At 39.6% G+C, this 27,288-nt stretch overlaps 1 protein-coding gene across 1 annotated transcript in view; it reads left to right on the forward strand.

Annotated features, from left to right (window-relative positions):
- The window catches only part of MMRN1 (multimerin 1), a 72,066-nt gene that overhangs the window by 5,380 nt on the left and 39,398 nt on the right, over positions 1-27,288 (forward strand). Inside the window, exons 2-3 of the mRNA XM_015825438.1 lie at positions 11,215-11,334; positions 17,674-17,780. Of these exons, the coding sequence (XP_015680924.1) occupies positions 11,215-11,334; positions 17,674-17,780 (227 nt within the window). The remainder of the gene's footprint in view (positions 1-11,214; positions 11,335-17,673; positions 17,781-27,288) is intronic.

Below are 27,288 nucleotides of genomic sequence, written 5' to 3' on the forward strand. Positions count from 1 at the left end.
CTCCTTCCTCTGCCCTTCCCTCCCTCTCTCCCTTCCTTCCTTCCCTCCCTCCCTCTCCCTCGCTCCTTCCTCTGCCCTTCCCTTTCTTCCTTCCCTCTCTCCCTCTTCCTCTCTCTCTCTCCTTCCTCTTCCCTTCCCTTCCCTTCTCTTCTCTTCCCTTCCTTCCCTCCCTCCCTCCCTCCCTTCCCTCTGTTTCCCTCCCTTCTCTGCCCCTCCCTCCCTCCTCATTTAAAGGACCACCTTAGAAAGAAGGCAGTTATATAACCTGCAACTGTTATCCATGAGCTATAAATAAATATGTTAATTGCTAACAACATACACAGGAGTTTTATAAAAAAATCCAAAGAACTAAATTTTAGTACAGGTTTTCCCAACCTCCCTCATGCTGTGAAGATTATGGGGTATCAGTTTACAGCAATACAGTGGAATTGTTGGAAGAGTGTGGGAAACAGCATCAAAGAATGTAATGCTTTCCTCTTACACAGAATTTCTTTTCCTGTCAAGATGAATTTATTATAAGATTTTTTTTCCCCACTGTGATATGCAAATATTTGTCCTCTCCATTGGAAGCTTTGACCAAAATCTCCCTATTCTGAAAAACTGCTGTTCTATGTAGAAATGCGGCTTTAATTTTTTTCTTTCTCTTCTGCTTCCTTATTAGGGAAGCTTTCTGAATTCTTACAATTTTTACTTATGGCATCAGCAATGAGTCTTGAGAAAACACTCGTGTGTGAAGCATTCTTTTTCTATACACAAGTCAGTTGTAAGGTAGAAAAAGATGATTTTCGAGGTATGCTCGGATCCACTTGTCTATGTGCTGCATAAAACACACCTGCCACATTCAATCGATTTGCTTAAAGAACACCTCAGAGGTAGACGTTTAATGCACAGAAGGACATTTTAACAAAACCAGACAGCCAAGGAAGACATTTAGAAAACTACTTTCTGTATTTGCTGTAAAGCAGCCTTTGAACAATGAAAGCTTTATAAATAGCAGTTTTCAGATCAAAGAGCTGAAGTTCTGCTAACTTGTTTCACTATGAGCTGAATGTGACAGACTCGATGGTAAAATAAGCTTTTTAGATTGCTATCAGTCTAAATGGGAGAGTAGAAGTATAATAATAATAATAGTAATAGTAGTAGTAGTAGTAGTAGTAATAATAATAATAATAATAATAATAATAATAATAATAATAATAATAATAATAATAATAATAATAATAAAGTTGGAAGGGACCTTGGAGGTCATCAAGTCCAACCACCTGCTCAGGCAGGTATCCCTATACAATTTCGGACAAATGGCTGTCCAGTCTCTTCTTAAAAACTTCCAGTGTTGGAGCATTCACCACTTCTGGATCTATATCTGGATCTATATCTTCAGCCATCACCTCCATTTTTACTCTCTCTTTTTCTGCCACTGTTTGATGCAAATTCTTATAAGGGCTCCTCTAGTTAAATGCTACTTCCAAGAGTCCAGAAGGCACGTGGCACACAGACAATATAGGTAGTCCTCAACTTACAACCACATTTGAGCCCAACATTTCTGTTGCTAAGTGAGACAGTTGTTAAGTGATTTTGACCCATTTTATGACTTTTCTTGCTTCAGTTCTTAAGTGAATCACTGCAGTTGTTAAGTTAGTGACACAGTTGCTAAGTGAATCTGACTTCCCCATTGACTTTGCTTGTCAGACCCCGGGACACTGCAACCATCATAAATATGAGTCAATTGCCAAATATCTGAATTTTGATCACGTGACCATGGGGATGCTGCAACGGTCATAAGTGTGAAAAACGATCATAAATCACGTTTTTCAATGCCATTGTAATTTGAAGAGTCACTAAATGAACTGTTGTAAGTCAAGGATGACCTGTACACACACACAAACAAGCAAAGGTGGTACTTCAGCTGCATTCTGACAGCTGCCATCTTGATTTTTTTTTTAACCACACCTTGTGGACAACCCTGTTTGATTAATAGTTGTGAAAGAGAATTAGGAAATACTATTCCATAGGCTAGATTGGGAGAAACAGAAGAAAACCATGATGAACCGCTTGTGTATTATTGCCATGCAATGTATGTACAGTAGGCCAGCAGTTACGTTTGGTTCAAAGGAGAATTTACTGGCTTTTAAAAAGATGATTAAGCTTCCCCCCCCCCAAGCAGGCCTTAGGAACCTTAGAGCAGGGGTCCTCAACCTTGGCAACTTTAAGACTTGTGGACTTCAACTCCCAGAATTCCTCAGCCAGCTTTGAAGTTGAAGTCCACAAGTCTTAAAATTGCCAAGGTTGAGGACCCCTGCCCTTAAAGCAGTGGTGGTGAACCTATAGCACATGTGCCAGAGGCGGCACTCAGAGCCCTCTCTGTTGGCACGCGTGCCACTGCTGCCAGCAGCAGGTCCATCAGGCCACCACCACCGGAGCAGGAGCCCCGCCCAACGGCTGACTAGCAAGCTTGAGCAGAGGTCACCAACCATTGTCAATTGGTGGACTGGAAGAAAAGGGAGGGGGAAGCATTTTACATGCGTGCATGCGCGTACGGGGCCGCGAGCACACACGTGCTGCAAATGGGGCGGGGCTAGTTCCTGCGTGATACTCACTAGCTTTGCCCCATTCTTGCGTGTTGCTGCACCTTGTATCTGCACCCTGCGGTGCGGCAGCGGCCATTTTTGCGCCTTGTAGCACGGTGGCCCATTTTTGCGGCCCCAGTTTTTGCGTTCCAGAGGCGGCACTCAGAGGTGCCTCCCTGCCCCCCCTGGAGGGCACCACAATGCGGCCCTGGCACTTTGTGATAAATAAGTGGGTTTTGGGTTGCGGTTTGGGCACTCGGTCTCTAAAAGGTTCGCCATCACTGCCTTAGAGGTAGCCTGACTTTTTGAACTGAAATTTACTTATTGTCCTTGGCACTGTTTGTTGTAAGTAATTTATTTGAATTTTATGACCATTTTAAATCGTATTTTATAGAATAGAAATGTCCAAATGACTCAAAGTGGGTTACAGTTGGAGCAGCAATGTAAGCCCGGTAAATGAAATAATAAATAAATACTTCATGAGGTCAAACAAGCAAGCAGGAGGAAAAGTACAGCTTGGACACAAGCATTTGGGTCATTCCCTATCCGAAGATCACAGAAGTGCCATGTGACAAAGGAAACAAGTGGTGATAGACAAATACCTGTCTGCAATGGGTAGTACATAATGTCAGGGCCTCCATTCCGGAAGAAAACAGATATTATTTTCCCTGATTAGTCATGCCACACTGCATTTTAGGACTGTTTTTGAGAAAAAAAAAGCATGGCCTTGGATTGTGTGAAAAGAGACAATCATGAAAATCCATATTTTTTTAGCCTCTAATCTGCTTCATACATGATAATTCAACCATAGGAGGCATTAGCTGTCTATAGATATAAGCTCCAAATGAATGAGGATTCTAAGCTCAGGGAGTCCTCGATTTACAACAGTTCATTTAGTGACCGTTCAAAGTTAGAACACCACTGAAAAAAGTGATTTGGGTCAGTACATAATGACCCACACTTTCGAACTTTGTAGCATCCCCATGATTATGTGATCAAAATTCAGTCAGCTTGGCAACCGACTCATACTTATGACCGTTGCTGTGTCCCAAGGTCATGTGATCATCTTTGGCAATCTTTTGACAAGGAAAATCAATGAGGAAGCCAGATTCACTTAACAACCGTGTTACTAACTTATCAGCTGCAATGATTCACTTAACAACTGTGGCGAGAAAGGTCATAAAATGGGGCAAACCTCACTTAACAAATGTCTCATTTAACCACAGAAATTTTGGGCTCAATTGTGGTTGTAAGTTGAGGACTTCCTGTACTCTGTAGCTAAAACTCTAGTTGGGTGAAGTCTTAATGTTAATTTTCCTTTGGAAAGCACTCTGTTTGAAAAAAATAGCCCTGTTTTGTCAAACTATATCCTTTTACTTCAGAACTGATCTTGAGACCATAAATTGTGTTTGTATGTTCATGAAGGTCAACTGAATGTATGATATTTCAGGGCTGAAAGGTAAATTGGTCTTTTATACAGTAACACTGTATAAAACAGTTATTTGCAGGAACACTACATGAACAGAAAGAATCTGGATGAACAGAAAGAATTTGGTGAATAAAGAATTTGAGAATCTTGATTTAGAAATGAGAACAGGCTCAGGTGAATCAGTGTGACATAAGCAACTCTTAAGTAACATTTTCAGACCTACGGTAATAGGACTTAGTAGGTCAGGAAAAAAGAACAGAAATATAACATACTGTGTACTACATTTATTCTGCAGAAACTGGTTGGGAGATACTGGGAGTAAAATTCACATATCTGGAAGGTGCCTGGTTTGGGGACTTCCTTCCTTCCTTCCTTCCTTCCTTCCTTCCTTCCTTCCTTCCTTCCTTCCTTCCTTCCTTCCTTCCTTCCTCTCTCTCTCTCTCCCTCCCTCTCTCCCTCCCTCCCTCTTTCCTTCCTTCCTTCCTTCCTTCCTTTTTTTCTTCCTTCCTTCCTTCCTTCCTTCCTTCATCTTTCTCCCTCCTATCCTTTCTTCCTTCCTTCTTTCTTTCTTTCTTTCTTTCTTTCTTTCTTTCTTTCTTTCTTTCTTTCTTTCTTTCTTTCTTTCTTTCTTTCTTTCTTTCTTTCTCTCTCTCTCTCTCTCTCTCTCTCTCTCTCTCTCTCTCTCTCTCTCTCTTTCTTCCTTTCTTTCTCCTTCCTTCCTTCATCTCCCTCCCTCCCTCCCTTCGCTTCAAAACCAAATTCTCCTGGCTCTTGGTGACGGCTTCCCTGTATGTTCCTTCACAATGATACTGGATGAACAGGTTAACTTTCTTTACTACATGCCAACCTCCAGGATATTTAGAAATGAACAAGCAAAGAAAGCATAGTAAGGAATCTGGTAGTTGCCAAAAGGGCGTAGCAGGAACTTGGGGAATGGGATTCCAACAATGACCTCTGACTTTCAGTAATGAGGTCAGAGATTGGCCTCATGGAAAGGAACAGAATCGTTCTCTCTGGTATCTTGGTAACCAGGCAACCATTATGCTAAGCACATGCATCATTTGGACATGTGGCCTTAGGGACTAGCAGAATGTGCATCCTGGTCTTCCTATATTAGCTTTGGGGCCTGTTCTATATATACATACTGTACATAGAGCATAACTCATCAGTTATATATCCTAGAGGTTCATACATTTTCACCCATTTAAACAGTCTTTTAATTTTTCAGCTGCTGCTTAATGATCTTTATCATACCGCTGAGGCAATGTTTAGATTTCTAGTACGTGTGGAATGAATTAGATTTCAACAGAAGTTTCATTTTAAATCTATTTCTGCAAGTCTTCAAGAACTGACTTTAAAAGCAATACACGGACGGTAGTACACACCTGAAATTGCATTATGTTAGTCAAAGGGTTGTGATCAAAGTGGCCTGCATGATCATTTCTGGTGGCAGTGCCCAATTAATAATTCATGGTGGCTGGACATTTTTAAAGGAAATTTTGAACATTACGCAACACTCTTTCAATTATTAATTGTAATATTATTGTCCATTGCCCCCAGGATATATAAAAGGTTGGGACACTGGAATTTAATTTCCTTTTTGTTATTTGCTGCGCACTGGAAAACAATTGATTTATGAATCAATTATATGAAGGGATATGGGAAATAACACTGACTGGAAGAGTGTTAACATTGGGCAAAAAGTCATGAAGAACCTTTCATTTAGGTTTTATCCACATTTGGCCTTCTAAATAGATTAGAAATAAATATTCCCTTGATCTCTCTAGATCAGTGTTTCTCAAAAATTTTGGTGTCCGGACCCCTTTATATAGTAGTATATAGTAGGTGATTTCTATGTATCAGTAGAATTATGTATAGCTAGTCTTTGACTTACAACAATTTATTTGGTGACTGTTCAAAATTACATCACTGAAAAAAGTGACTTATAACCATTTTTCACTCTTATGACCATTGCAGCATCCCCATGGTCACATGCAGTGCTTTTTTTGTATATAAAAAAAAGGTGCCGGAACTCACACACATCATACAACCCACCTTGCCTACCCTATAAGGTTCCATCCCAAAAAGGTGCCGGAACTCCGTTCTGGGCCTTCTATGACAAAAAAAGCCCTAGTCACGTTATCAAAATTCAGATAGTTGGAAACTGACTCATATTAATGATGGTTTGCAGTGTCCCAGGATCATGTGATCACCTTTTGTGGCCTTCTGACAATCAAAGTCAATGGGGAAACCAGATTTACTTAACAACTGTGTTACTAATTTAACAACTGCAGTGATTCACTTAACAACTGTGGCAAGAAAGGTCATAAAATGAGGCAAAACTCATTTAACAAACATCTTGTTTAACAACATAAATTTTGGGCTCAGTTATGGTCGCAAGTTGAGAATTAGCTGTATTGGAAATTAAAACGGAGAAATTTTTAAGGACTTGACTTTGTAGACCCCTGAAAGGGTCTTTTTCAATCTCAGATCCTCTACCAGAGGTCTGGGAGTTTGAAGGTTCTGTTCAGTATCTTCTTTGTTTCTTTTTTCTTTCTTGCTTGCTCACTTTGCTTTCTTTCTTATATCCTGCCTTTATTATTTTTACAAATAACTTAAAGAAATGAAACACACAGTACTCCTTTCTCCTATTTTCCCCAGAATAATAACCCAAGGTGGATTGGACTGAGAGAGTGAATGACTGGCCTAATCACCCAGCCGGTTTCCATGGTGGGACTTGAACAGATGGTCTCCCGCTTTCTTGCCTAGTGCCTAAACCACTAGACCAGGGGTAGGCAACCTTGGCTCTTTTATGACTCGTGGACTTCAACTCCCAGAATTCCTGAGCCAGCATGGCTGGCTCAGGAATTCTGGGAGTTGAAGTCCACGAGTCATAAAAGAGCCAAGGTTGCCTACCCCTGCACTAGACCAAACAGGCTCTCTTAACGATTCTTAGCACTACATTCTTCTGAACAGAGAGCTCTGACATTGTTCTTGGGATTGCTGGAGCCACAGTTCCAGTTTACGAGTCATAGAACCGAAGAATCTCTCAGAGTGTCTCTAAGTGATATCTATCATCACCACTGTCTTCTGGGTCACTATCACAATGACTGGATTGCTTGTCTATCTGGATCTGAAAGCCCAATAAGATCTTAGCTTTCTTATTCTCTCTGACCATCTGTGGACTCTCCTGTCTGGACATGGGAGGATTTAGCCCATACATTGCGCAGATATTCCACTACAGCAGAGGTCCCCAACCTTTTGGGCACCAGGGACCAGTTCAATGGAGAAAGGCTTTTTTCCATGGACCAGAGAGTGTGTGGTTTTGTGTGCTGCCTGCATCCCATTGATGGGGCTTTGCTTGTTTGTGCGGAATGGTTGCTGGCATGCCGCGGTCCAGTACCACAGACCGGGGGTTGGGGACCCCTGCACTACAGGATGCTAGCTACATATATATAAGTATAAGAATACATCCTAAAGTATGCAATTTTTAAAAAAATCTATGCATTTCTTTCCTGCTTGATTGGTCATTACTTTTGTTCTTTAAAAAAAAAAAAAACCTTGGTCAATCACTATGCTTAATGTCTGGGATCCCCAGAAAATCAAGATTATATCAAAAGAATGGTGTTGTGCAGTAACACCGTGACACAAATGTCATCCTTATGTATTTTCATTCCAATTTTACAGGATTTCTATCTTGACAACATCACATATGCTTCCTCATTCTTTTCCATGGATCCATGGAATTTCAATTATCAACACATGGCTAACTCACATGGTCTTTGAAGATAAGCAGATAAGTAGCTACATAGCTGACTGGCAGGCTATGTCAGGACCCTAAGCTAGAGACTAGTGTCCTGGCATAGACCTAGGCTAGACTAGAATACTGAACAAATTCCAACAAATTTTTGCTTTGATGCCGAGAAACATAAATAGCTATGTTCACGAAGTCATTGGGAGTCAAACTAATTTGAATATTAGTTCAAAATCAGTCAAGCTAATTTGAATAATTAATTTGAATAATGTTTTTTATGAATTAAGGCTTTTTGTATAAATTAAGATGTATAAATTAAGAAGAACAGGTTATATTTTCAAATACTAGGACTTGGAAGCTGGGCAACTCAAGAAAAGCTTTACAGAAAGACAGTACATTATCTTAGTCGATCTCTTTGCTAGCCTATGAAAAAATCTTGGAAATGTGCCTTGGGAAAGGTTGCCATCTGCTGATCCATATTGAGAATTCATGAAACATAAACCAAATCACATTTGCAGCCTTAGACTTTAGTTTCAGTACAGGGATTAAGCTGTCTAACTTTTACTTATGACATACCTTATCCTCTTCATTCAAGAAGGCTGCTGAGATTCTAAAGTAGATTTTGATGTCCCTCATGGGCTGGAGGAAAGGAACAAGTTTAAGATTAATTCAGTCAAAACTGAGTGCTTGTGTTTTAAATGGTATTTTACTCTCTTGGAGACTCCAGTAATTCTTTGGATGTACTCCTAGACTCAGTTAGCTGTCTCAGTGTCCATGTTTTACAGGTGATAAGGTGCATAGTTGCAGAGGTAACTTCAGGGTAAATCAAGAAAGCATTCAAGAAATCTTTTTCGCATGGGGGGGGACTCTATTTTTCCTTGCTTTTTCTCCACATAGACAAAAACCATTTAATGAAAACTCAAGAGGAAAGTCATGAAGAAGGAAAAGGCATTTTTCCTTGGCTTTTACCCACCAGGAAGGCTATGCAGTGTTGTATAGTCAAGGGATGATCAATGGAAGACAGATGGGGAAGCTCGAGTGGGTAGGATGATCGTAGTCTGAGCCAGGACAGAATATTTTCCAGCTCAGTGTTTATGTATATAATATAAATTGGAAAATTTTCACTGTTGTTATTTTCAATGTTTCATGCTGCTGTTTTGAGGTAATTGTATTTTTATATTTTGATAACTTAGACCAGAGGTCTTCAAATTTGGCCCTTTTATGACTTGTGGACTTCAACTCCCAGAATTCCTCAGCCAGGCATGCTGGCTGAGGAATTCTGGGAATTGAAGTCCACAAGTCATAAAAGGGCCAGGTTTGAAGACCCCTGACTTAGACATTTGAGAGCAAGTGTGATCTAGTGGTAAAGGCACCAGGCTAGAAACCAGGAAACTGTCAGTTCTGGTCCCTCTTTAGGCATCAAAGTAGATTGTGTGACTTTAGGACAGTCACTCTCTCTGAGCCCAGCTGACCTCACAGTAGGGAAAATAGCAGGATGAAGTTTAACAAGGTGGAGGGAGCATCCTGAAGTCTCCAGCCATCCCCATGGGTGTGTGGGAAGTCAGTCCCTCCCAATATGAATGAAATGTAAACAGCACAAACTTCCCATAATGTGCCCCTCAGAAGCAGTGTGGGATTCAGAGAGCAGAACCGGTAGCTAATTTTTTTGTTGCCCAGGCCCAGAATGGACTTCCGGAAGCAGGTCCACACAGAGAACCAGTTGTTCACATATTTGAATCCCACCACTGATCAGAAGATAAACATCCACAAGCTTTCACAGTTTTCAAGAGTTTCACAAAACATTCCATTGGCTACTTAACCTTCTCCCCATACCACACACTTATTACATTTAAGCCAATTTCATTGAAGGCCGCATCAGCATTGCGGTTGCCCTCGGGGGGGGGCAGGTGGGTGTGGCCAGGGTGGGTGTGGCCTACTGGGTGGGCATGGATGGAGTGGGTGTGGCCTACTGGGTGGGCATGGCCAGCTCTACATCGTTCACGTCAAGGGGGCCTGTGGGGGCCTGGGCAGCAGTGGGACAGATCTGAGGGTCTCTGGCAGAAGGGGGTGGGACCGGGGCAAGCGCCAAGGCATGGTCCATTCCTTCATTCCTCACAAAGGGTGACACCTCCCCAGCATGCATCCAGGGGGCGGGGCCAATGTGGCAGGGGCTGGTTCCTCGCTGTTTCCGGACAGCCTTGTGGAGCTAAGACTGAATGCGTTTCAGCATAGATGGCCACCACAAAATTGTACATTGGCTCCTGGCTGGCCTGGGCCAGGGCCAAGGCAGCGGGGGCCGTTCCCTCACTGTTTCCAGGATGGCTTCGCGGGCCACATGAAACCACTTCGCGGGCCGCATCCGGCCCCCAGGCCTTGTGTTTGACATGTCTGATTTAAGCTATATAACTGGAACTAAGGAGGAATTTCCTGACAGTGAGAAAGATTAATCAATGGAACAGCTTGCCTCCCAGAGTTGTGGGTGCTCCATTGCTGGAGGTTTTCAAGAAAGGATTGGACAACCATTTGTTGGGGATGATATAAAGACTCTTGCCTTGGGCAGAGGGTTGGACTAGAAGACCTCCAAGATCCCTTCCAGCTGTATATTTCAATGATTCAATGATTCAGATGGAAACAGATAAGAATGGGCCTATATAAGTGAACGTATTTTGAGATGAAAATAGATTAGCTTATTCTAAATTTGATCAAGCAAGGGTTTATATTTCTACCTTTTCTTTTTGTTTCCTTTGTAAGCAAGTTACTTAAATGCAGTAGTGCTGTACTGTTCATTGTTATTGATTGCTATATTTATTTTATTTATTTATTTTTATTTAACTTTAACTTATATGCCGCCCTTCTCCCCCATGGGACTCAGGGCGGCTCACAGCATATTAAAAACAATACAAAACATTTCCCTATAAAAGCCAATTAAAAACCAAATATTTGTAGCTGTGTCTTATTTAAAATCATTAAAAATTGTCCCTATTTAATGGAGATGATAGTCGTGGATATCCCAAAGATGCTTTTTTCAAAAGGCAACTGGACTTTGTTTTTGCTTGAAGATGTTTCCCTTCTCATCCAAGAAGCTTCTTCAGTTCTAAACATATTTGGGGCAACCATGACCTGGATGACTGAGAATCTCCATAGACATATAGTCTATGGGTAGAAATCTAATACAGTGGATCCAAATTCTGCCACATGTAAATCTCAGAAAGCTCTTCACAAGTCACCAAACCTCCTTATACTGGTAAATGGTTGCATTCCTGGTGAATTACTGGTAAGCATGTAAATCTCTTTTGCTTGGTCAGCTGTACTTGCTGCCTTGAAATAACAAGCCAGTAATTCTGGAATGGGAACAAAATCTGCATCTTCCTACCTCTTAGCCTAGTTGAGGTTTTTTTCACATCAGAATTTTCATTTATGTAACAGTTGTATAATAAATTTTGTTTCTCTTTCTTTTTGCTTAGGAATTGGTGTGCCTATGTTCACACAAGGCTTCAACCCACCATTGTGGTTGACAATGTACAAACCTATAGCTCTGGGAGAGCCAAGCCATGCACTTGGATTACGGGACCCTGTGGAACAAGGTATGTAATAGGATTTATATCACTGAGCTGCTTTTAAAATGATGATCAGCTGCATTAATGAAGACAGTGGAAACTGCTTAGAAATATTCAGTCCCCTTATCAGCTAGGCTGATCTATAGGAAGAGAGAACCTGAAATATACAGAATACTCCATCCAGGAAGATAATATTAAATGATGTTTCTGCTAAAGATCCTGGAAGAATTAAAGTTTTCTTAGTCGTAAATCACAGAATATAGTCACATGTCAACCTTCCACCTACTTCAGTATAATAATTGGCAAAAACTATCCAGAATTCCAGATAAGAAGCTTTTTTAATGCTAGCTGGAGATGTTGAGGGTTGACCTTTGGACTTTCTGCATGAAAGGTACATGATCCTTCCTGTTCTTATACAAAAAAAGCAGTACAGTATCTTTAAATTATTAGTTTATAATTTCTTTTGACTAACGCATTATAAGCCAACTTTTATTTTTCCAAGATATGTGCCACTGGATTCTAATAATTAATTTAATTTCACATGAAGACTATATCCTCAAAAACATGAAAGCTGATTTTATATTGTTACCTATATTGGGAGATAAATTTGTTTTAGTGTACTGAAATGAAATAATTACGGTTTCACTTGAACATCTGGTGGATTCATTCAGAAATCTTCCTTGTTGGTCAAATAGGAGTACACTTCTGGATTAAATGACAAATACAGGTGTTTGCTTAATTCATCACCATGAATTATAGCTATGCTACAATCATTTTCATAAACCTTTGCTCTGTTAAATAATGGATTATTTGTTCAACTCATACATAAAATAACTACTGAAAAAGGTAAAAAGTTGATTACTCCCTTTAAATGTTCTGGCTGGATAATATGTACTATACAGTATTTTCAGTTTTCTTCTTTTAATTTCCTGTGTCTTTGTGTGGACGTCTCTGTGTTTGTGTGTTGGAATTATAGAAGAAAAGTAAGGAGCTAGTGGAATTCATCCTTTTTCCTATACCATCCTTTTTCATTTTAGGTGTTAAGGGCATATATATTCTACAAACCAGTAGTGATGGATTACTCTTACTTTTTTGCTTTTGATTTTTGGAACATGATAGAATAGAATAGAATAGAATAGAATAGAATAGAATAGAATAGTTCTTTATTGGTCAAGTGAGATTGGACACACAAGGAATTTGTGTCCATGCATAAGCTCAGTGTACATACAAATAACAAAGTAATATAATCAAAAGATATCAGAAGGAGAAGGTAGTAGAAAAGATGAGGATAATAGTACTACAGCCCTACTACATGAGTAAATATCCTTAGACATGAGTCAGTACTATAGGAATTAGATATTCAGCGGACTGATGGCAGGAGGGAAAAAATTCTCTCTGTGTCTAATTGTTCTGACATTTCTAGATTATAATTAATGGTATCAATATAGTATGCTCTTAAATTGTTAATCATAAAGTTAGCCAACTACAGGAAGTTAGACTGTCATGGTCAAGCAGATTTTTTTTACCCACATATACTCTTTATCTAGGGAATGTCTGCCATCTGCGAGTGTCTGGAGAGATATCTGATTAATTAAGAAAGAAAGGTAAACATTCTATCAATCACTCCAAGAAATAAACCTCAGTTTAGATCTACCTATGAAAGGTGGTAAACACTAGCCAGAATAATATGAGGGATATCCGTGGCTGCCTTTAAAGAAAAGAGACTGAACTAAATGAACTATTAAAGGATGTAAATTTTTGACCCATATTTTTGACCCATATTTACCCGTATTTTCTACTGAATATTGTATGTGCTGTTTTCCTGCCTTGCCAATGGATATTTCCTGTTTAAATTGTGCTTTGTGGCTGAAGTAATTCTTTCGCTGTGCTTTGCTTAATAAACCCTTCCAGCTTTTATCGTATGTGTTTATTGCTTTTGACACCACAAACCGCTACCCTGGTTTCAGTGTGCCAAACCAGCTTGTCTGTGAAAACGTGTGTGTTGGAAAAGACAATTCAAGCATGAAGTTGTGTAACACTATTGTGTTATGTAAGATCTATAGGTGAAGTCTGATTTCAAACAAGTCTGAATTCTCTTTCAGCGATTGGACTAAGGCAAGCTGGTGTGTGGCTAGGTTTTAGAATGGCTGGTTGACAAATACAATGAGATTTTGCAGACATCCATAGTCAATGAGTTTGTAGCTCCTCAGAATTTCATCTATTTTTCATCCAGCTCTTGTACAGTAATCTAAACTGACAAGTTTTTCTGAACTAAGAAAGCTTGTAAATATTGTCAGATCTAAACAGAACAGAGGGGTGGTCACCTCCTCTGTGTTCAAAAGGGATATATTTTTTTCTGTCTAGGTTATTTGTGGTACCCAGGCTACATATTGCCAACTCATGATTAAGGATGTTTTGGTAATGGATCTTTCTGAATACAGATATGAATTGCCAATTTTGTTATTCATAAGCTTTTGTTATTCATTCAGAAAACGTATTTAAGAGCTTTTGCACTTCCTAAAATTTCCCCAATAACTCTAAAACCATTTTTTTTAAAAAAAAGTCTATTTTGATAGAAAAGGTATTTTGAAAGTAGATATATGGTTAAGTAACAATTCTCACACATTAAAAGATAAATCTCACACATTAAAAGATAAATCTAAAGCATAAATGAGATAGAAGAGGAATGTTAAGAGAGAAAAAAATGAAGCCTTGCCTATCCCTACCTATGTGTTGGATGCTAGATTTTAAAGTTTTCAACATCTTAAAAATAAAAATCTTCTGCTAGGAGAATTTCCTGAAATTGAAATGGATGGTTATTTGCTTTCTCCACCTGAGCATTCTTAAACCTATTGAAAGGAACACAACAATTAGTGTTTTCATTCAGTTTTCCTCAATCTAATACTTTCTTTCTAGGTTTTAAATACTAAAACCCTCAGATTCTTCACCCAGCATGACCTTCATTTGAAAATTCTAGAAATTTAACATTTCGAGAGGAGACCAGTTTGGGAAAAGATGTGTTTTAATTCTCCAAATGTGTGAATCAGATTTTCCAGGACCTTCAAACCTTTTTTGTTCCACTAGGTGGCAGGCTGGCATATCTATAACACAGATTAAATTCTAGAAGCAATTTCTTTTAAAATGTAATCCATCTCCTTTTATAAAACTCAAAACCATTTCAGTGTTCATATCTTTGTTGCTGTGTCTGAAATACCCTTCATCCAAGATCAACAGCAAATTTAATTACATAGTCATTCAGCATTTGAAATATGCATGGAGTTGTTTTCCCCAAATCATTTCTGTTTTGAATCAGGTCAGGTTGCAGTCTTAGTTTTACCTCAGAAATTCATGTAAGGAGCTGAAGACAATTGATTAACAATCCATAGCAATCCAAACACATTTCTTATTCTTAGATAACTGGATATGTGTGAAAGGGATTTAAATGATGATCAGGGAAAACCTTCTGAAACGCTGAAGTGTATTGAGGACACGAATATTAGCATCAAAATGTGCCTTGAATTCATAACATTCTTCCTTTAGCCAATATTAGCATTTTCTCCACCTCACCATGCCATAATTTGTTTCACAATGGTTGCTTATATTCTTACAAGATACAAATTCTGTGGGAGACAAAGAAAAGCAAACTATTAAATAGACAGATTGTATACCCTAAAAAAAAAAAGGATATTTTTTTTAAAAAACCATGAACACAGTGACTTATGGGACTCACTTTTCTCTCCGCCAAAGGTCTAGGCAGGGTGGAGTGCAGTAAGCAGTTTAAGAAATTAGAGAATATTTCATGGGTATTTTCACAATTTACTTTGTGCACAACATTATTTATCCTTTGGGTCATGACCAGAAGGCAAACTGTGAGTTTTGCTTTCTCTACCATTCTATCACATTTTCTTCCTTGTTATTTGGTTGGGGGAGTAGAAGTAGAATCTATCCTAGGAATGGTTATGGTGCCTTCCTATAAAGAAATATAATACTCAGAGTGTTTCTCTGCTATGTACCATATAAGCTTTTGTGAGCTGCGAAGAATCAGGACCAAAAATTAAGTTCCATTAAGCTGATTTATTGCTCATGCCTATACACAAGAATCTAGTCAACTAATGTTCAGTGCTAAATTGGTGCTAGATAAGAGTTAATGGAATTCAAGAGAGGTTGGACTAAGTGCTTGTGGGCACCTAATGATTCCAGACTGATTCCTCTCTTGACTCCACCCCTGGGCTCTGCCTGTCATTCTCCTACAGCTTCAATTCTTAAAAGTAAATGATTAAATGGAATAAAAAACAATAAAAAAAAACTTTAAGGGAAGGAGCAAGACAGATGTTTGCAACTCTTAGTCAGCCTTGTCCCACAAAAAGCCTTAAAAACAGAAGATGTCATCTCTATTTCTGAAAATCTCTCCCCCACACTAGTAAAAGATTTACTCACTCCTTGTTAACTGATAAAATCCTGAACATTCCTTCCCTAACACTTCACTTTCCAAGACTTCCTTTGCTTCTTACTACAATAAACTGTTTTTTTAGACAGAAGTCTACATGCATGGCCAGATAATACGGAGAAAAAAATGAGGGTCATTCATCCTTGGTATTAAATATCCCTTGATCTTTCTGTACGAAGGGATTAATCTAAACTACTTTGTTCATTGCGCAGAGTATATTTAGAATCATCCATACTGTCTAGAACCTTGCAAAGATGGGATCTTTATTTTCAGAGTAGATCCCAAATGCATGGCCCACTATGCATATGTTGTCACTTGACTACAAAATCATCCTGAGTAGACCTCAATGATAAGAAAGATGATGTAAATGTGAGTAAATCCCAGAAGGCAATTTGGCTGCAAAAATCTCCCCACTAATTAGATGTTACTCTAGCAACCCAAAAAGGTTTCTAGGGATTCACTTGAGCAGAAACTTTGAGTGGACATGAGTATTTCGGAACCAGATTTCATGCTCTTAATTACACACATTTGCATTGCGTCTTATTCATAGTCATGCTGAAACTGAAGGCATAATTTTAACTTCTGAAAAAATGGATATTTATTCAGTTTTTCCCTTAGCCTACTGCACTCCTTGCCTTCAGTGTAAGTAATGAAAATTCAAATAGGAATCTCAAGTGTAAGGGCTATAAATAAGATTACATTTGATATAATTTGCTTTTTAGTGTACCATCCTCTCCTTATGGCAAGCTATTTTTGTAATATGCTATAATTATCACCCTTTGCTATAAAATTGATGCCCTTCTTCTGGAAGTGCCTATTTTGATCTTGTATATTTCATAAAAGGCGGCATAATTAGCAGTCTTGCCCACCCATTGTGGACTTCAAGAAGAATTCCCTGCCCTCAAAATTGTCCATATATCTGGAGGTACCCAGATTGAGGATGGAACATAATGGGAAACTAAAATGGCAAATTACAACTGTCAGATGCTACTTTCAGCTTCTAAATGAAAAAGGAGTGTGTCAAAGACAGCAGTCACTGAGGTTCTGGAGCTTCAGCAGATGCTTGGTGGTGGATCTATTCCAAATGAGGATATTTAGAATTGCCTATCAGAAGGATCATTAAAACCAACCTTTTCTCAAGTCATAGCTGCTGAAACTGAATTATGTTTTTAACAAATGGGATTGAAGACACAGTCAGTTTTGGAAATATAGATTCAACATTGCAAAGCTTAGGACAGTGTATATGAGTGCATGCTTAAGCACATGCTTAAAGAGAACTTGTAATATGTACATTTGATTGAGGAAAATCTCTCCAACTCTACAAAAGCATTGGTTTGCATAGCCGATTTAGTAAAATGCTAAGTTTACAACTTTGTATGACATGCAAAAATGCTGAGTTGTTATTTAGGGTCTAAGAGTTGAATGCCTTTTCTGCATTCTTGTGATGACCAGTGATCAGAAGAAGGATCTTTTCTGTTTTGGCACTGTGTTCCTAGGATACTTTTTCTCTATGTTATCTTGTTTTCTTCTGAGCATTGAGGGAAAATGTATTCAGTTTTTTTCAATGTGATGCCAGTTCCATGGTTTATAAGCATGCCATCTTATTGCACTACAATTTCTTATTTTTTTCTTGGAAGTTATGTCTGTTTCTCAGACATCCCTGAAAACTTTCCTCACAAAGCAAATGATCACATATATACTTAAATAAATGCCTTCTCGCATTCATTTGTGCTCCTGAAATGTTTAGCATTATGAGCTTTGACATGCCGTGATTCTGTCAAAAAGCATTTGCTTGTGATCTTTCACAATCAATAAACTTCAGGACTAATCCCCCTGTGTCCTGTTACTGATCTATCATCCTGTATCATGTCCCTTCACCCTAACCTCCACTAATGTCTGCTTTTCAAATTACCTTGCAGTTCCCAGTCAAGGACCCAGCAAGTTTACAGGATCAAACATATTATAGTTACCTCACTGGAGTGGAAGTGCTGTCCAGGATACAGTGGAGGAACATGCCAACCAACAGGTATGGAAAATATTAAAATAATAATAATGACAACCACCTTTTCTGATAATCAAAGTCAACTGGCTATCAAACTGGTACAGAATAGAAAAGCTATTTCTGTTAATTAACAACTGAGGTCTTTCTATGTTGAAGAAAGTCTAGCCCTTCCTTAGGTACAAAGTCCTTGAGCCAGTCCCCACCCCCTACCCCTCAAATAGTGGCAAACAGCTTTTGAAATATTGCCAAGAAAACTGCAGAGACTTGTCTAGGCAGACGGCAAGAGCCAAAAGTGATTCGAGACACACAAACACACACACAAGCATTCACATACATAAACATACACACATAAATATTGGAAATCAGAAACTTTGCTGGCCTATTTACAGCTTGTTTGGAGATCTACCCATGGACTGAGATTTATCTTCTCTCTGCCTATTATAAAGTTAAGAAAAAAATTGGAGTGTAAAGCAGGAGACTTCTGGGTTGAATCCTGTCTGTTAATTTTTTTCTGAAGGAATTTCATTTTGAAGAAAGGAAGGGAAGGAGGAAGAAAGGAAATAGTAGAGTAGGGTAGGGTAGGGTTGGGTAGGGTAGGGTAGGGTAGGGTAGAGTAGGGTAGAGTTGAGTAGAGTAGAGTAGAGTAGAGTAAAGTAGAGTAGAGTAGAGTAGAGTAGAGTAGAGTACAGTAGAGTACAGTAGAGTAGAGTTGAGTAGAGTAGAATACTTTATTAGCCAAGTATGATTGGACACACAAGGAATTTGTCTCTGGTGCAGAAGCTCTCAATGTACATACAAACAACAAAGTAATATAATCATTATAATGATACCAATAAGGGGAAGTAGTAGAAGATAATTGAAGGAAGAAAAGAAGGAAGGAAGGAAGGAAGGAAGGAGAAAGAAAGAAAGAAAGAAAGAAAGAAAAAGAAAGAAAGGAAGAAAGAAAGAAAGAAAGAAAGAGAAAGAAAGAAAGAAAGAAAGAAAGAAAGAAAGAAAGAAAGAAAGAAAGAAAGAAAGAAAGAAAGAAAGAAAGAAAGAAAGATGGCTGGGGCTCTATTTTCACCATAGTTACAATATACTATCTGGCAACAAAAGCTGGAATCGTTTCATGGAATCATTTATAAAGTAATTACATTTGGAGATATTAAATCATGGCCGTCAAAATGCCTCTTGTTTAAAAATTCATTCACCTCTAGTAATTTGACCTGTTGGCTTTTTAAGGTATGTCATCTTTGAATGTATTCCAGCCAGAGGGCATGCATTTAGATACTCGACCCCATTCCCATTGAAGTCAAATAAAATTTACATCCTGGGCTTCATCTGGCTTTACGTTGGAGGCAGGTGGCAAAATGCCATCCAGATGATTATACCAACCTTGTATCTTTCCCCTGTATGTTCTGATTAGCCCGGTGATCAAACATGTAACAAATTTGCCCTGGTTTGAAAGGCATTCAGCTCGCTTTATGCGAGCTTCCTTTGAAAAATAAGAAATGGCATCCATATACATATTTTACATGGATGAATATTACAAGACGTGCCATTAGCTGCGGTAGGGAACTCAATCAGTGGTGGAAAGGAGGAGGCTATGATTAAAAATTTATGGGCAGAAATAGAGAGACCTCACTGCTGTTTCAATTCAAGAGGGAGAAGCCTTAATACTTGCAAACAACCTGCCTGAAAGCAAGGAGCTCCTGAATGCCACAATGGAGAGTGTTAAAACCCACACAAATCTAAAATGTTTGCAACGGTTACTCTTATTATTACTCTTACTATTCGGTTGTAATGAATATAAAAGATTAAACAAGCCGACGAAAATGAAACTGCATTACAGTGCTTCCAGGCACCAGCAAGCCCCCAGACGCCTCCCTTGGTACCCATTAGGCACCCTATCCCATCTGATTATTTTTTAATGATTCTTTTAAATGAAAAAATAAATAGGGAGCTGTCATGTTCGAAAGCATTAGCCTCTAGCAGCATATCTATTTGCAGTACTGCCTTTAGGCCTCACAAAAAAATCTCACCAGGATAGTAGAAAGTATCCAGGGAAAAAAGAGCTGCTATCCCTTCTGGTAAGTGGATTATTTGTGTCTCTCATGACAGCCATTTTGTGAGTAGAGTCACCTATGCTCTCAACATACATTTTAAATATGCCCTGAAGCCCCAAAGGTTTATTTGATCTTGATTTATAGAGAGAAAAAAACACACCCTAGAATTCTCTGTTTTCAGTCCAAAACTGGTTACCTTGGGGTCTTCCATCTCTTTTGAAATTATAGGTAAGCAGCCTGAAGGGTGGTATGGAGACTCTATGGAGGGAAATATTTAGTTTCATTTGTGGAAACTTGGTTGTATGTATTCATTCATTCCATGAATGAACAACGTTTTCCATCCATAGAGTGTCTGTAGTCCACATCAGTCTAATTTAAAAGACTGGGTTAAGTCAATCCAGGTTATCTAAAGCCACAATGCTTCACATCTGCCGATAATAATAAAAATGACAGTTCAGAAAACTATTTAGTTGGGGTTTTGCCTGGGAGAATTTTGGAAACAGTTATGGTTGATTGCTTAATAGAACTTCATTCCATTCATTACCTCCATGCTTAAAAAGATGAAAGTGATTGCGTATAGTTGAAGCCACCAGAGATGGACATAACTCATTTGTCAGCCCAATATAATTTATTGGTCTAGATTACTACTTTTAATTTCAGAATGTAAGAGATCCCACATCGATCAGGAAAAGTGTTTGCATTTCACAGAATTGGAATACTTATAAAGGAGGCACAACCATTAGCTGCATAACTAAAACACCTGGAGCTGAGCTTTCTCAGATTATCTCAATGAGTAGAGTAAAGTGACAATCATGTTGATGTCTTTCAGGGTGCTGAAGAAACTGTAGGCCAGGGGTCTTCAAGCTTGGCCCTTTTATGACTTGTGGACTTCAACTCCCAGAATTCCTCAGCCAGGCATGCTGGCTGAGGAATTCTGGGAGTTGAAGTCCACAAGTCATAAAAGGGCCAAGTTTGAAGACCCCTGCTGTAGGCATTCTAAAAGTATAGCTGTGGAGGAGTAGACCCCTGCGAGGCCCTTGGACTGCAAGGCGTTCAAACCAGTCAGTCCTAGACGAGATCAACCCTGACTGCTCTTTAGAAGGCCAGATCCTGAAGTTGAAACTCAAATACTTTGGCCACCTAATGAGAAGGAAGGACTCACTGGAGAAGAGCCTAATGCTGGGAAAGATTGAGGGCAATAGAAGAAGGGAATGACAGAGAATGAGGTGGCTGGATGGAGTCACTGAAGCAGTAGGCGTGAACTTAAATGGACTCCAGAAGATGGTAGAGGACAGGAAGACCTGGAGGAACGTTGTCCATGGGGTCGCGATAGGTCGGACACGACTTCGCAATTAACAACAACAAGACCTAGAGTATTGCATTAGAAGTGGTTTAAATGCATCAGTTTGACTATCATTCAAAAAATTGGGTGGAAAGAGAAAAGACATTTGTCCTTTTCTATTTGGAGAAAGTTGGACAAAGCTAACAAGTGCAAATTCTTAAAATCTGTTTTCAGAATTATAGAAAGCAAGCAAAGCTACACAGATTGAGAAAAACTATTATACTTTCCTTATAATTGCAGTATTAGAACTTTTGCAACCTAATGACCAAAATATGAGTAGAACCAGGCCATCTAAAGAAGGTGTAAATGTCATTTTCTTCCAGAATAATTTCCCCAACTTACAAAAAAATATTGGAAATTATGGACATGCTACTGATTTCATTTTTACTTTATATCAACCATCCCCCATCGTATGCCTTTCAGATAGGTTGGTCTACATCTTCCATAATAGATAATGCTGACTGTGTCTGATAAGAGTTAGCATCATACATCTGAGAGGTACCAGGTTAGAGAATATGGGTTTATATCTAATGTTGAGCTTCCAAACATTTTTCTTTTATTATAGTGCTTAATATTTTTTCTCATAATAGGTTCTAACTTAGAACCTAATGTTGTTGTTTTTTCAGAGGAGGGAGCTTGGTTTCATAGAAAATATTCTCAATTTTATTGAGACTAATTCTAAGTAAGATAAAGGGACAATACAATTATAGAATTTTCCCAGTAGATGGCTGTATAATGTTTACAATAAAGAAAGCCATCTTGAGTATAGAGCATCAGACAAAAGGGAAAGATCAATACTTACACATGTATACAAATATCTGAGGTGTTTTATTGCACCACTATAAATAGCCAGTAAACCGATTCCCAAGAAGAAACTTAGCATTGTTGTTGTTATTGTTTTTAGCATTAGTTCTCTATTTGGGTTACCATCACATGAAGACAAAGGATGCAATAATCACACGAAAGAGCTGGTTTTCTGAAACATTATTTGAATCCAGATTGCAGACGAACTGAGCAATTTTTTTAAAAAAACATCCATCTCAGAAGGGAGATTCAATCATATTTATCAATCCATAGGACCTAAACACTTTTCTGGTCTTATTGACCCTGATCATGAAAATCTCCTTGCGACATTCTCAAATCCAGACCTAAAGGGCATGTATTAAAAGCCTAAGCTGGAGTTTCAATTGCCAGAAAAAGAATGTTTTGCTTTGTTAAGCAAACTGGGTTTAAATTGATTCTAACCCTCCATCATTCATTAATACGCATAATTTTCTCCATCTTTAAACTCACCCACATCTTCAAAGAGTGCTTTGGTATGGAGAGTAACAATGCAGCAAGTCATAAGAATGGTTAGATATCTTAATGGAACGTCATTTTTGGAGCCCTGTTGGAATCCAAAGACTTTAAAGACTTTCATGTATGAAAAAGTCTCTATTGATAGATGGCACCAAGTGGCCATATGGTTTCTGGTTTTACTGCAGATATCCACATATTGAGAGAGGACATTTGCATTGTATTCTGACCAAAAACCATATATTGCTTTGAGTGGAGATTCAGGTGCTGAACTCCAAATATTGGGCGGGAATAGAATAAAGTAATTGTAATTAATCTAACCAATTAAACATAAGAGTAACAAAGATGTTTAGGAGCCTGGAGGCTAAAACACATGAATAAAGGTTTCAGGGATTGAGTATGGCCAGTCTAGGGAAAAGAAGAACTAGGGCTGACATGAGAGCACTGTTCCAATATTTGAGGAGCTACTACAAAGAAGAGGGGTCAACCTATTCTCCAAAGCACAAGAAGGCAAGACAAGAAACAATGGATGGAAACTAATTAAGGAGAGAAACAATCTAGAACTAAGGTGGAATTTCCTAACAGTGAGAGCAATCAACCAATGGAACTGCTTGCCTTCAAAAGTTGTGGATCTCCATGACTGGAGGTATTTAAGAAGAGGGTTAGAAGAGGGACAGCCACTTGTCTGGAATGCTTGAGCAGGGGATTGGACTAGAAGACTTCAAAGACCTTTCCAACTCTATTATTCTTTTATAATTAATGTGATTGTTTCCATGGTGATGCAGTGGTTAGAATGCAGTACTGTAGGCTATGTCTGCTAACTGCTGACTGCCGGCAGTTCAGCAGTTTGAGTCTCACCGGTTCAAGGTTGATTCAGCCTTCCATCTTACTGAGGTCCGTAAAATGAGGACCCATATTGTTGGGGGAAATATGCTGACTCTTTAAACCCCTTATATCTTTGTAGACCGCTATAAAGCACTATGAATCATATATAAGTCTATTGCTATTGCTACCTATTTAACCATTTCTCTTCTGCCACATCAAATGTTACACTTTGACAACAGCTTTTAGAAAGACTATCTACCTATCCAAAAGTTTGGTGCATAAGATATACACCTGGAGCACAGATTGTTATCCCTACCATTTGGGGAACCCATGAGCATTACTTTCTTATGTGTGCACACAGAAACACAGAAGCAGACATAAACATTGTTTACTATACAATCAAAGCTGAATTAAATTAAAATCAAATCTATTAAAATCAAAATCAAGCTTTAATTCCATTTGGTTCTCCCTCATTGACTCCATTTTTGCATTTAAGCAATATTCAAGGATGCTGATTGCTTGTTTGAAATAAGACAGTAAGGAGCGATAAACCTGGGTGTCATCAGCACTCAAAAGCTTCAAATGACTATGCCCAATAGTTTCATGTAGACGCTACACTACCTAGGACCCAAGATGAAATCCTATGGGACATCATAGGTCAATGACCTAGGGGTCAAGCAGTAGTCTTCCAGTGCTACCTTCTGGTTGCGTCTCAGCATGAAGGAAGAAAACAATTGGAAAACAATTCAGGTTCAGAAGATGGCCCAATAATATATCATGACTAATAATAAGGACAATGAAAGGTGTTTGAACGAACATGGTCGGCGATAGTGAAAGCTGTTGAGAAGACTGTAGCAGGTCAAATTCCCCTATTTATTTCCAGACATGGAATGTGTTCAAAGGAATCTCAGTAGTAAATCCCAGACAAAACCTCAGTTGCAATGGGTCCAGATAATAAGTTTCATCCAGATGCTTTTACAAAGATCCTCAGGGAGGTCTTTTCAATAAAGGTTGAATGACTTTAAACAAATGGAAACACATCCTTCATTCAAGGAGACATTAATCACCTCTCAAAACCCCAAGGCCAGCTCGGACCTGGCAAATTAAGGGGCAAGGGAAGAGCAAACAGGGGCTGACCTTTACTTCTTTACATTCCCTACTGTATGCAAATCTTTTGAGATGTACAATTTGAAAAAAAAATCCACGTAAACCAGACAAGTTGTTTCCAAGGTTGCCTTTTCTTAGGGAGGCCCAACAAGGGAGGCAAAGTTGAGACAAGTCCTATTGTGACTCTTCATCCTTTCTTCTCAAAATGTTCTTCCAACTATTTCAGCTTTCTTCTTCTGGCTTCTTAATGGACTACATGTATTTGTCTGCCCAACACACACAAATGCATGAAATGAATTGTTCTTCTTTTTTGTTTTTACATTTTCACTGGCTTTGATTCCTACTGTGAGATATCTTGAAATATTTATACTGGAGGGCATAAGGCAGGGGTGTCAAACTCAATTTCATTGAGGGCCACATCAGCATTGCAGTTGCCCTCAGGGTGGGTGTGGCCAGGGTGGGTGTGGCCTACTGGGTGGGTGTGGATGGAATGGGTGTGGCCTACTGGGTAGGCATGACCAACTCTACATCATTCACGTCAAAGGTGCCTGTGGGGGCCTGGGCAGGAGTGGGACAGATCTGAGGGTCTCTGGCAGAAAGGGGTGGGACCAGGGCAGAGCCCATCAAGCCGGATATGTGAAGTAGGCGAGGGCCATTTGCTGGCCACTTCCAGGCGATGGTGCATTTCTTCATTCCTCACAAAGGGTGACACCTCCCCAGCATGCACCCAGGGGGCGGGGGCGACGCGGCAGGGGCTGGTTCCTCGCTGTTTCCAGGCAGCCTTGTGGAGCTAAGACTGAATGCATTTCAGCATAAATGGCCACCACAAAATTGTACATTGGCTCCCGGCTGGCCTGGGCCAGGGCTAAGGCAGCGGGGGCCGTTCCTTCACTGTTTCCAGGACGGCTTCGCGGGCCACATGAAACCACTTTGCGGGCCTTGTGTTTGACATGTCTGGCATAAGGGCATACTTAAATTCCTTAAGTAACATGTCACAACTATTTAGCACAATTAACTACTGATTTTGCTGTGCACTGTGCAACCAGAGGAGGAATGTCAGATTCTTCTAGGAAACTCATCAATGCAATGTGCTTCCTAGAATCTTTTGATATTCCAAAATCTCCCATGATATATGGGAAGTCTCTGGCAATGTCCAACCTCCAGCTGAATGGAAATTGATATGCAAGTTTCCCTAAAATAGGAAGTTGGCAAGCCACTATTTTGTTTTGTTTTTCATCTTTTTCTGGGAATAAAGCTGGATGAAACCAGTTTCAGTTTCCCTCTGTTTTCACCTTTCCAAGATGTTTCATCCTGTTTTTGTATAGTCCCAGGACTTTTTTTTTTAAAAAAAATATTGCATTTAACAGAATAACAGAGTTGGAAGGGACCTTGGAAGTCTTCCATTCCCCTGCTCAAGCAGAAAACTCTATACCAGGGCTTTTCAACCTTTTCACCCATTGTACCACTTTTAGGATATGGCAATATCCGAGTACCACCAGTCGCCTAGCAAGGTGTCAAAAACTTGATGACCCCCCTCAAAAGGAAAAAAGTGATGAAGTACAGTCCTCGACTTACAACAGTTTGCTTAGTGACTGTTCAAAGTTACAATGGCACTGAAAAAAGTGCCCCCCAAGCCACAGCCGAGCAAGACACCTGCCTGCCCGCCCGGCCGCACTCTTCCTCCTGTCCAAGGTTTTCATTGTTGTGAGCATTTCTGTTGAGGATTGGCAGCAGGGGTGGGTGAGGGGGTGTTTGGTTTTTATTCCCCCCGTCTGCTGGGTGGTTGCAGCAGGTTTTGGTCACTTCACATGACCCTGGGACACTGTGACCATCATAAATATGAATCAGTTGCCAAGCATCTGAATGTAAATCACAAGACCCTGGAGATGCTGCAACATTCCAGCTGATCGGCGCTTCTTCTGGCCTCAGAAGTACCAGGATCAGTGCCGAGGTCCAGCTGGAGCCTGGCGCTGATCCTGGCGCTTCCGCTGAGCCCTGACAGCCCTGCAGCTCCAGCCATCTCTTGCTCAGGCTTGTGCAGTGCTGCCACCAGTTCAGCTCATTCCCCTCCCCTGCTATCACTTTTCTAGGATGGTCGTGTACCACCTGCCAAGTGCCAATGTACCACAGGTGGTACCCGTACCACTGGTTGAAAAGCCTTGCTCTATACCATTTCATATCTGAAGATAAAGAGAAATTGCCCTAGAGCAAAGGGTCTCCGAACGTGGCCATTTTAAGACTTGTGGACTTCAAATCCCAGCATTCCTTAGGATGCTGGCTGAAGAATTCTGGAAGGTGAAGCCCACAAATCTTAAAGTTGCCAAGTTTGGAGACTCCTGCCCATCACATTGTTTTGTGTGCTTGAGGTAGCAAAATAGCAATGGGCATTTTGAATCAGTATGAAATCTATTTCTCCAAATCTCTATATGTTAACGGAATAACAGAATACCAGAATAACAGGGTTCGAAGGGACCTTGGGGGGGGTGTCTTCTAATCCAACCTCCCGCTCAAGCAAAAAACCCTATACCATTCCGCACAAATGGCAGTCGAATCTCTTCTTAAAAACCTCCAGTATTGGAGCACCCACAACTTCCGGAGGCAGGTTGTTCCGCTGATTAATTGTTCTAACTGTCAGGAAATTCCTCCTTAGTTCTAGGTTGCTTCTCTCCTTGATTAGTTTCCATCCATTGCTTCTTGTCCTGCCTTCAGGTGCTTTGGAGAATGGGCTGACCCCACTCTTCTTTGTGGCAGCCCCTTACTGAATTTAAATTTACTGAATTTAAAATGATATGATTTGACACGTGCACTTATTGTACAGCTCTGTGTGCACTTTTCCAGTAATTAAATACGTTTTTTGCAAAGACAATTTCTAGCCAGCATATTTCTATATTGTTTTCACTAATATGTATGCTTTTAA

Source organism: Protobothrops mucrosquamatus, unplaced genomic scaffold (assembly GCF_001527695.2).
Source record: "Protobothrops mucrosquamatus isolate PMUCROS unplaced genomic scaffold, P.Mucros_1.0 scaffold2636, whole genome shotgun sequence".
Taxonomy (NCBI): domain Eukaryota; kingdom Metazoa; phylum Chordata; class Lepidosauria; order Squamata; family Viperidae; genus Protobothrops; species Protobothrops mucrosquamatus.